General features: G+C 38.2%; 1 protein-coding gene across 1 annotated transcript; it reads left to right on the top strand.

The window, feature by feature from the left end:
• Positions 1-785: 785 nt before the first annotated feature.
• Positions 786-7,378, top strand: LOC110844849 (protein sneaky). The gene is made up of 13 exons (XM_035860361.1): positions 786-1,725; positions 1,814-2,047; positions 2,129-2,272; positions 2,343-2,457; positions 2,536-2,639; positions 2,743-2,779; positions 2,881-3,023; positions 3,169-3,302; positions 3,842-4,227; positions 4,284-4,340; positions 5,088-5,230; positions 5,711-5,824; positions 7,089-7,378. Exons 1-13 carry the CDS (start codon positions 1,465-1,467, stop codon positions 7,359-7,361), a joined length of 2,145 nt encoding a protein of 714 aa, XP_035716254.1. The 5' UTR covers positions 786-1,464; the 3' UTR covers positions 7,362-7,378.
• Positions 7,379-11,842: the final 4,464 nt, after the last annotated feature.

The following is an 11,842-nucleotide window of genomic DNA, read 5'->3' as shown; positions in this document are numbered from 1 at the left end:
GTTCAACAGCCAACAAAGGATATTCTACGATGATGGGAAGCCGGATGGATGTTGTGTAGGCCATATGAAACTTAGGAAAGTTTTGAAACAAAAACATAGAAATGGTAAAACAAATTCCATTTAAACACGCACTAACTGCGGAAAATTGTAGATTTGTTTAAATTTTAAGACATGTGGCACTTGTCATTGTCAATTAATACTGACTTAAAATCCACATTTTACTTCATTACGCTTCTGAAGAAATTCATGAATACTGGATATAAATAAATAATTACAGAAACACGAAGGAAACAAAAGTGTGTCCTTTTCTTGTTCGTTTTTGTGAGAAGAGAAATAAAATAATACCGTTAAAAAATCACATGACAAGGCAAATTTTAATTAGAGAAATTTTGTAAAAGTAAGACTGATCTCATAAAGGTATGTAATGAGCATATTGCCTTGTTAACATTAATTTTGGCTGAAATAAAGATGTGAACTAATGTTGGCGTTAATAATATGCACATAATGACGACGACTCTATATAGATACGCATTTGTAATAATAATAATAAGGTTCATTTTTATGTAGGTACGTCATACAAAGCACCAGAGTCCATTCCACGATAGAAGAACAAACCATAAAGATTCCGCTTTGTTTCCTCTTACTTTCATTTTTAATCTTAATTTCTAGTCTTATCACAGACTTGGCAAATTGAAAACGGAATTAAGATGTGAGCGAGACGCAAAATGTGGAGAGGAAATGTGAAGGTGGTGGTGTAATTGCTGCAATAAGTGAGTGGCTAACTGTCGGTTGGCACGTTTATGGGATTTTTGCTTCAGATTTGTACTTTTGCAGCAGCAACAGAAATTTGCACAAAAAACGTCTGCGTTTTTCTTCTACGTGCAACACTCGACAACTAATACAGAGCTTTCTGTACTGGTTTTCTGCTAAATTACGTGGTTTTATGTTGATTGTTGACAGCATAGTTTATCAAATTTGGCACGGTGACTTTGCTGTTTGTGTGAGTGTCAATCGTAATTGCATAACTTTCGGCTACTTTTTTCTTAATAATTGACGTTTTTTGACTGTAAGGTGTTTGAATTTTGTATAGCATGCAAATTATTCCAATCTGAAAATGTGCGATGGATGTTTTAAACTAATAACGATTTCCCTTTTCTAAGTTAAACTAAACTTATTTATATACATACACTGTGTAATCCCAACTGTTTGGATTTCCTGAAGCCATATAAAAGTGTCAGTCACTTTGATGACATGATCATTGTGGAAAACCTTTGATTTTATTTGCATAGCATTTTATTTATGGGATTGAGGAATTTGCTGCGACTTGTCTGATGATGGTCTATACTCGTGCATATTCATAACTGCATTTTTTGCGAATGAAATAAAGGTCATTCAAATTTGTCATTAGTTACACAGCTTTTATTTGTTAAAAGATTTTAAAATGCAACTTTGAATGCAGGGTGTATGAAAATTGTTGGGCATATTTCCTGCAAAGAATGTAACGTTGATTATCATGAGTATCTACATATGGGGATAATTACTTTGCCCTTTCGATTTGTACGAAAAATAATTCTTGCATCGATTGGATTTTTTATCGGAATAATTTGCAGCCTCCTATTTTATGAATTTATAATTTGTGAAGCTGAATTTGATGAGCACAACAAGACAATATTGTTCATGGGCACTGCTATATTCTTGTCTGTGGGATTCGCATTTTCCAGACAGGTATTACATACCTACATTATCTGCCTGTGAACAGAAGTAATGCGACGGTTGTTAGAAATTAAATAACTCGGGTTTGATTATTTTTAAGGTAAGGTGCATAACAGTGCTGACCATCCCAGAGTTTACGACACGAGCAGGAAGAAGAACAGTCCAAGCTACGATTCTGATTCTCTTAATATCGGGCCCCATGCGAAATATTGCAGACAACGGGGAAGAGACGGTCCGATTTTTGAAATGCATCAAGGATATGTTGCTGGATATTCTAATTGCTGGGAAAGATCTAGTTTTTGCACCCATTCAACACATTCTTTTTGATTTGAGGGCAAGCGTTCTATGCATTAAACTGCCTACAAATTGTATACCTCGACCATATCACCGAACAATGTGATTTTTCCACCTCTAGACTTCTGGAGTTCAAGAATCTGCCGAGTCAAAGTACAACATGAGCGTGCTGCAGGAGTTAATGGCTCCAATCGTCGTAGAGGTGGAGGGTGACCAAGAAAGGTTCCAAATCAAAGATGAAAATAATGACATGGACGAAGCCATGGTTAATACGAAAATATGAAAGGCTTACCCATTAGTGTAGAATTAAAGTCTTTTTCTTGTAATGCGCACAGGGCCTGCCTCCCAGATCCGAAGAAGTTGAGGTGCACTACAAATTCCTGTCCTCTGATACTGCTGATGACAAGATTGAAAAATCCTATCGAAAAAAGTTGGCTTATAGATGTGAAGGTTGATTATTTTAGTAATCTTACGTATATGGGTTGAAGCTGAGCTGACTTTTTGCCTTCCTGGCTTGGCTATTTTCAGAGGTATTTAGTAAGGGCACCATGAAATGCGTAGAATTGTTTAATGGAAAGTACGAGGACTGCAATGAAGCTGTGACCAAAGTCTTAGGCTGGGCACTTTGTTGGGTAAGGTGTTGCTGACAGGCGTGGTCGAGATGCAAAATATTTAACTAATGTAATGTTGCATAAATTGGATAGCGCTTAATATGATAAAATTTGTCATAGGTAGCCTATGAAGCTTACGTTCATCTGCGACATTCTTACAAGTAAATTATTTCAAGCTCCTAAATTTATATATAATGATATAATTATAGATAATTTACTACATTCCAATTACTCATTAACTTCATTTCACATCACTCATCAGTGTTCGCCCAGGACAAAGTGTGCGAAATGAGTGATGTGATAGAGGCTGGATTCGGAGAAACCTATTCCGTTGCAATAAAAGGAATCGAGGACTTTAGCAAAAGTTTCAACGTGCGGGTGAACTATCAAGGGCTGTCCGAAATGGTAAGGTTCGTGGTGATAGCCTCGATCGCAGGACTATGTAGATTATTCTGGATGTGCTTGATAGTGTAATTGTGAACTGGTCCTTTGCTCCTGGGGGACACACTTTAGCATATATGTACTTTCCCCTTTTATTATTTCCTTGCAGATAAATTTGAGCGGTTTAAAATCAGCAAGAGATGAGCTGCTTGAGCACTTTTTGGGCGGAAGGAAGTACGTAGAGTGGTACTTATCCCTCGTTAAGCGTGCCCTCGCCCTCTCCTATCTGGTTGTCGTGTACGGGTACGGGTAATTGGAAACACAAGTTTTAATGGGCTCAAATTATTCTACATTCTCGCCAAAGTCATTATAAAGTCGCCTTCAATTTCACCTCCTCCAGTTTACCATTCATCGTCAGAATGGGCCCAGAGAAAGGCAGGGTAAACGAGCCGTGCATTAGAATGTAGGCGAAATGTAGTTAAGGAACGTACGTAATGAAATTGTGAATATTATGTATTCACTCTCGTACAAAGTGTACTACGCAATGCAGGCAAAAGCACTTTATTTCTCTATACGTAACACGCTTATTATTTACACAACAATAACTGGCAATTCTACTTAATTGGAGTGACTTTGTAATTATGCATGCATATATATGTAGCTCATTTAATCAATCTACTAATTGTTGAAGTAGTTTTAAATGAGATTATGCCAAGAGTTACTCGCCCCCTCAACTTAAAGTTGCTCTTGCTTTGAACACTTTGAAGCCAAAGCTGTCTAGATAACTATGTAACTCCATTTGGGAGCGACGATGAGAGAATTTATTTCATTGTACGTTTCAGGGCTCTAGAGTATCACGTTCAGTACTGTCGCAGTCTATCGGCAGATAACGTGTATGTCACAGCCTACTTCAGGGAAATTGATGAGCGAAGACGTGGACAATCTGGGAAAGAGACGCTGCTCCCTCTGAAAAGTTTTGAGAGGCCTAATTTCTCGAGATTAAACCGAATCAAGCTCACCGAAAAGGAGTGGAAAAAGTTTGGAGACCAATTATTTGCACTTCTCATCCAAGCAGGGGTTGTCTTCTCAGTGTTTGGTTTCGACTTTTTATACACTGAACTTCTCCAACTCGTGCAAAATCATGCAGACATGCACATTCGCCAAATTGGACACCATGTGCTGGAGATTCAAGTTGTTGGGGAAGGATTACTGGCTCAACTTTTGAGAGGTTAGCGAGACTTATGATAATGTCGCGTGCTGTTTATTATTTATTTATTATTTCAGTTGTTATCAAGGACTTCAGTATCAACGAGAAGATCGATATCTCACACTTTAGCAAACGTAAGTTACATGCGAGATAAGTTTATATATAGAATTTGCAATTTAAAGTTTACCAGTAGTGAAGTTGAATGTAGTATATTATGTACGTGGAGGAGTATATATCGGCACATATGTATACACACATATACTTGTGGAGAAAGCACTATACAGCAGTGTCTACAACTTGATTGAGACGAGGAGCCTGCTGTGCTTATTATTACAGCGTTTACTGTTTTCGTCAAGTTCGATAATTGAAAGTCATCTAATGATCCCTTGGCAGAGAGAAAGCTATCATCATCAAGCAAAAAGTGGAGTAGGAGAGAGGGTCGTATCATCATGATCATCATCGTGATTGTGCGACGAGGAGAACAATAACTCGTTAGGTGATTATGAAACCTACCCAACAAGGATGATATTCTCCTCCAGTTGGCTTTTGAACAGGAGCCAAGAACACTTTCCAAATTGTGCGCACTCTGTCCGTTTTGTCGTCGCGTATCCACTTTATGCTTTCCTCTCCAACTTTAAGTCATGTTCAAGTACTCCTCAGTCACAGTGTACAAGACGCAGTCATAGTATAGTTGTCGTCCTGTAGTAAATACGTACGTACGTAGAGAACTGTCTCAAGTGCCAACCAATGCATTTTCTTATTCCGAACTCTCCAAGGACTTTCTTTCCCATTGTCATCATTCGACTACGGCCGACAAAATATGACGAATTTGAGACAATGTCGAATATTTCTGATTTTTCTTTGCTTTTTTTATGTAATAGCCTGCCTCCCAGTACCAAGAGTGACTCCAAAGTCCTACTTCCAACGTGTGGTCGTCCTATTTCTCGTCCTTTTCACCAACGCCTATTTCGAGGCTCACTGCATACGATTTCGACATGGTGTAACAAACTACTTCTATCCCAAAGTACGGTACATTTTTAAATATCTGTTAATGTATGTCTTAAGCCATATTTTATGCCAATATTCACTGGTCACACACCAACAAGCTCTCCTTTCACCACAAACCATTTGTGCTCCATATATCTGAATATATAGGGCAGAGAAGGAGGACAGTGGTGGTAGGGATTTGCATGGTTGGGAGGGAAGAGAAAGCCATGCACATGATGCACACAGGCATCATTTGTAAGGGGAGGGAAGTGAAAGGAATCAGACATCTTTTTGCTCCACTGACTCCGCTTTACATACTGTCAAGTCCAAATGGAGAGAAATGTTTCATGCACTTTCCCGACTACTAAAGTATACATACACTTTCCGTTTGGTCGTGGTTGAATAATGGAGATGGGAGACGGTTGCCCATTGTTGGAGTGAGGCTTGGCTGGTGATGGCGATGAGAACAACGGAATTTGGCATGAGTAAAGCATATCATTTGTTTAACGATTTTCAGAGATCGAGGAAGCGAGCGATTTGGCTGTACAATGAAACTCTGAGGAGGCGAAAGTCGAAAGAGAGCTTTTTCAAAACGTGTGCACTGGAAAATGCAGACAAGTTTCGAACGCATGTAAGTGAACATGCCTTTCAATTTTCTACTCTTAGATATTCTTTCCAGCGTTTCAACATGACCTCACAATTGACGATGAACGCAATGTTTTCTCTTCGGCGCGACATATTTAATTATAAATACGGACAAAAAACTTTGCCACGGCAGATGCAAAACATTTCACTTTCACCCACTCACCAACTGCAGACGACTCCACCGACCGACTAATCCAAAAGAACAACCAAGTTCGATGAATAAATTATGATGCATGTCTTTCTAACTTTGGTCACTACAATGGATAAAATTGTGTATTTTAGTAGTTCGAGGTATCAGAGAAATGATACAAATGGCAGATTTTAGATGAGAATAATGCATGAGAAAGCAATGCACAAAAATAGTTCATCAATCTCTCTACACGAGAGAAGCATAGTCAAAGGGAAAAGTTGCTGGGTAGGACACTCCAAGACGGAAAATAATCCTAGGCCATTGAATATTCAGTGGTTCATCAAATATTTATGGTCTAAAAAGGCGATATTTTATTCACATGCAAATTCACGGAAACCCACGGTGCGTGGATAATCTGAAAGCTCGCAGCGGCTCTGAAGAAAGTTGTTTGATGAGAATCCAAATTAAATCGACAAACTACTACCTGCACTCTGTCAGTTAAATACGCAGAAGACTGGAGGACTAAAGTACCTCTCTCTCAGGTGCATATATTTCATGGATAGATTGTCGAGTGTATGTATATGGGCCGGATTTTGGCATAATTCAACGAGACCAGTTGGTGTTTCCCCATATTTACCAAGTAAATTGTACGCACATCAGCAGCATATATCACTGCACGGTTTTATTTCACGTAGAAAGGCGTGAATTTCGGGGTTGAAATGTTGAACAGTCAAAATTTGAAAGTGGTGACTTGGACCACTTTCAACCATGTGGCAGATGTTGAGAGAATATGATCTGTGCCATAACGCCAAAGGAATTCGGCTACAGCTGTGTACATACTTTTCGATGGATGCATCTCCTACACAGATACCTAGATTAATCTTGAATTGAATTCTGAATCCTTATTCTTTCCGAGTTGTTTGGGACTTTGGGACCTATTTCGATTCAGATTTAGCACATTCCCAAGTCCGCCACCATCGTCGTCATACCTGATGTGACGATATCGAGATGCATGTACATACATGTATGCTCACGAGGCTTGGAACGCCTTTGGTTTGTTTGGTTCAAGGGTTGCAACTGACATTGAGAGGAAACATAAAAATCATGTTTTATTTATTAGGTGTCGAGAAACCCACTGGTTTGGTTAGCAGACTCTTTTCCCAACCAGTGTCGCTGTTTGAAATGGTGGAAGCTTGGGAGGAGAAAATGCGTCGTTTGCACAGAAAACGGAGAAGTATTCCGATGTCCGCAATGTAACTTTTCCTACTGCCAAGAGTGCTACCAGGACCTCGTCATCAACCAAGGATGCCTCTACTGTGCGGCGGCTGAAGAAATTAAGGACAGACGTCTCGAATTGTTATCCGTCTACAACAAAGAAGACGAAATTGTGTGAAATCCCAATTCCACTTTTTATCCTATTCATGTTAAGATAATAAATCAGGAAAAAAGTGAATTGATTTTTGACAGAAATGTTGAGTCACGACCAAGAGATACATATATCCGAAAATTGTTTATTATGTAATCCACCAAAAATGTGTATCTAAAAGTTATGTAAAATATTTGCAAGCAAAACTGCATCTGAATGTCGAAGAGGAGAAAGTCAACAACTTTTAAGATTAATGATGATCGTTAACGTGTCTGCTTCCATGCAAGCATCCACCACCCTGAAAATTTTCTTGAACTGTTCACAAACGACTTTTGTTCAAGATCGCGAGGATGAGGATGCAATCAGTTTTGGAACAATAATGTTCCTTGCATATATACATAACTTATAAATCTAGCATTTCATAAGTCCATAATTAATCAATCGTCTCTGCCTTCACGGTTTTCCTTCCATCAGTGACACGTTCACAAAATCTTGCACTTCTCAACTGCGCCAAACAACACCCAATAAATCATTGATTATAAGCTCAACGTCCCTGTTAAGCTCAGCTGAATTGACTAATCCAAGTTTAAGTTAGTCCAGTTCTAAGATTGTAACTTTCACTAGCTTTGCAACACGGCCTCTTAATTTGCTCGTTTTCTTCTATCTGTGCATGTACAAGGTTCAATTCGATCGTTAGTGGCGCAAAATTAGATCAACTTCTTTTCCATTAAAATGCCAAAGTTTTATTTTACATCTCTCTTGCTTTTTCTAAGCGATCTTGAGACGTTATGTTTGGATGGTCTGACCTTGAGTTGAGCAAAGTGATTAAGATTCATGAACTACTTTTGCCCTGCATAGCTGTGAACTCGTCGCGATTCATGTGAACTTGAGAGGTTTCTGATGAAACTTTTCATCTTAGAGCAACAACTACGACTATGCATATGCATGTACTCACCTATGTATGAGTAGTCTGTTAGTGCGATACATTGGTTTCTTTATACCCACCACTTTTGCCATCAACTTTTTTCAACGATCTAATATTATCCCAAGAATTTCTTAAATCTCAACTTTGTCTTAATTAAAAAGGCGAGAGTGATTGAGTAGCATGAGCAGCACATGAGTTGAGAAAGAAATCTTCTGCAATGAACATCTTCTGGTTACACAAAGTGAGCCGAAAATTGAAATTCTTCTGAAACATTTTGTTCTTGTCAGAAAAGTTAGCAACTCGGGTGCGTGATTAAACTGCTGCGAAAAGTAGGTATGTATCTACGTACATATGTATGTATGCATGTAGGTAGGTGGCTGGTTATGGGTCGTTGTTTATGCAGTCGCCAACTTTCTTTTCAGGATCAGGCAGAAAGCACTATTCAAATTCTACTCAACTCACTATTCCTAATAAAGAATATTTAACTAAGAAAAGTTTCTTTTTCAGGAAACGTATGCATGTATGGTGGATGTGGTTTTGTCTCTCGTTGAGATGGTTTTAGTATAATAGTGACTGCTCGTGGTTTACATCCGGCAAGAAATCTTGCCCACTAAATACCATCAAATATGGAGGTGTTGTAAAGCACTTTACGAGTTAATTCTTTATTTGGCTCATAACATTTCAACCCTGTTAGCATTGCACCATAGTCATCAACCATGAGGTGTATGTAAATAGTTAGGAGAACTCTTCATGTACAGTCGTATGCTATACCTCTCCAAAAATTAGCATCTCGAGAAATATTTTCTAATAAGTAGCAATTTTGTGTGAGAACTCGTCCATGTGCGACTCCTAGAAAGCAACAATAAGAGTTGGCATTTGAAAAATATGAAAAATGTTTCCAGCCTTGGTGAGAACTCCTGCTTTCACCACCAGAATATTCTTTTGGGACGATCTTTTCACAAGAGAGTAAACAGGGAAATAAAGTTTCCAGTATGAATCGAAAATCTTATTTCTTTTGACATTCTTCACTGAATATGAATGATATCCGAGTCTCATCTAAATCCTTCATCTCACTTTCTGCACGTATTGCCAACTTTGCAATTCAATTCCTTCAAAAGAGCTTTTGGATTTGTATTTGTTGAAGCATATATATCCTCCACGTCCACGTCTGCGACTTTAAAAGTCGTTCAGCAAACCTATAAACCTGACAATGACATGGGATTCAACGTTCCCATGAACGTTTATGGAATCTAAAGCTGTATTTTAAAATGCTCTAGACACCAAATCTCACAAGACCCAGCTGATTATCATGAGATGAATGAAATATCTCTGTACACTAATTACACAGTGTTACTAGTAATCAAACGCAGTACTCAAATTTACATGCATATTTTGAGCATAACTTAAAATATGATCAATAACTAGACTTTAATGCAATGAAAAATCAGAGAGAAAATCAAGTTTATGGGGCTTTCCTGAGCATAAAGTCAGACTATTATTTACAGTAAGTGTTCTTTTACTAGGATTCGGCTTATATAGTCTGAATAGTTTGGAGTGAATAGAATTAATGCCAGCTCAACAGGGCCAGTCTGCACCTTGTGCTTACTTTCTCTCTGGTTCATAAGACGAAGGAAAAGTCTACATTTGATTCAAGCAGAAGGAAATAATGTTCTTGAATTTTGGATGCTTTTATAGCCAGTGAGAGTTAATCGAATTTATTCTTTCCTTGTGAATGTCTTGGATGAGAGTAGTTATTGCCAATCCACGTCGACTTTTCTAGTCCTCAGACGCTGTTATACACTACTCGAGCTTATTTGGAGCTCAACAAAGCAATAAAAAGTCAAACGAACGATCAATGAGTAGCGCGCTTCGTTGACTTCAAAAATTGGTTTAACGAATGGGTTTAACAACTTTCCTCCCTTATAATCTCCGAGAAAGTTTGCCAACTTTCACGTATTTCTCTGGACAACTGCTGATGGTTCTTTCTTCAATCCACAAAGATCGTGCCCGTGTGCAGTACGTACGAATGTACGTACGCAAATAAATATGTCGACAGGTTTGTCGAGTTTTATTTGATTTGAGGACCTGCGCCAGACTTATTGAGTCCGAAGAATTGTACAAGTGAAGAGTGTGGGGGTAATTTAGTGTACTATGTTTTGTCGAATTATGTAGAATTAGATTGGCCTTTTGCCATTGTCTTTGAATCTTTTGATGTCTCAAAGGGATTTAATTTCGTGGTTCGTTTCCATTTCGTCTCTCGACAACAAATCCTACGTGAATGCGATCTGTTCTCAACCACTGCTGCATACCCGGCCAGCCAAGAACAAAGACTTAGTTAGAGTTCTGTGGCAAGCTTTTGAATTTTTTATTAGACTGCAAAATGATACAATCTAATAGTTTTGACAAAAGTGTGCAAATTGTCGAAAATGGAACCATCCAACGAGCAACAATGTCCATAGTTTTGCTTTAATGTTATGTAGTTCTGTCGGAGGAATATGATTATTTGCATTTTTATGTTATTTAAGTTATTTTCAGATCATGTGGTTGATAATTTATATTGAATACGAAAATGAAATGTCAGAAAGTACGACGTAAGCATATTCATGAATGAACTTGGGTCAGTCAGTTTCAAAACGAACCAAACTTACCCAGCAAGCGGAGAATGAAATGTCAGAAAGAAAGTCAACAACTTGTGGACGTCAACGTGCTAATGAAATGGAAAAGTAAAATTGACGAAAACTTATTTTCCTTTTAGTCTCAGATCACCATCTTTATAGTTGTTTTATCTTGGCGTCACTCTACTTTCTCTTATCAATGTCATTCTCCAATGTCAATCTAATCTAGAGATGTAAATAATCAAAGAAAACTTTTAAAATCAAATGGACTCATTTCTCCTGAATTTGACCTTCTCACCATCATTAATTATCTGTAAATTGAGCAATTCAATTAGCGGAAAATTATAAGCTGAATTTGATAATACCATCTTTCAACGGTTTTCTGCAGAAATGTCACTCGCTAAAGATAGAACTGATAATACTAATACGTTGAAAATGCATATATGTACAACTCCAGTCTGCTTGTCGACATGTCCTCCACAGGAAAATATTAAAAGTGATGGGAAATAGCGTGAGTATGTACAAGTAGTAGTGAAAGTGTGTAGGAGTGGTAGTAATCCCGGCTTATTTCCACATTGTGCACGTCCGCCTGCTTGTTGTAAATAACCTTTCAGAATTTCTTTCTCACTTCTTCTGTGGAAAACTTGGAGGCAGACAGACAAATCACAAACCAAGCGTTAGTTTTACTCTTTATACTTTCTCACGCTACAATGGACTTTGAGTGGGAAAGTAATGAATGTGGAAGGAAGTAGTCCCAATCCAATTTATATATTGCAATGATTCCAAACTTTCCCTCCTGGTACAGCTACCTGCTGCAGTTCTTAAGGAAGAGCAGATTTCAACGGCCGGTGAGAGCCAGTCATGCTCCTCTCTCCGATGAGCAAGTCAAGCAAACTTTCCTTTTACTTCAAGCGACACAATTCACCAGAGACGGTGATGAGAGTGGAAATAAATGGCATGGTCGAAAG

Source organism: Folsomia candida, unplaced genomic scaffold (assembly GCF_002217175.1).
Source record: "Folsomia candida strain VU population unplaced genomic scaffold, ASM221717v1 Fcan01_Sc001, whole genome shotgun sequence".
In the NCBI taxonomy this organism is placed as follows: Eukaryota; Metazoa; Arthropoda; class Collembola; order Entomobryomorpha; family Isotomidae; genus Folsomia; species Folsomia candida.
Note: the sequence above shows the minus strand (reverse complement) of the source record. Positions and strands in the feature narration are given on the sequence as shown.

Coding starts and splice junctions, on each gene's coding strand:
- LOC110844849 (XM_035860361.1), top strand. CDS start 1,465: ATGAAAATTGTTGGGCATATTTCCTGCAAAGAATGTAACGTTGATTAT. Junction 2,640..2,742: donor TAGGCTGGGCACTTTGTTGG/GTAAGGTGTTGC, acceptor TGTCATAGGTAG/CCTATGAAGCTTACGTTCAT. Junction 3,024..3,168: donor ATCAAGGGCTGTCCGAAATG/GTAAGGTTCGTG, acceptor ATTTCCTTGCAG/ATAAATTTGAGCGGTTTAAA.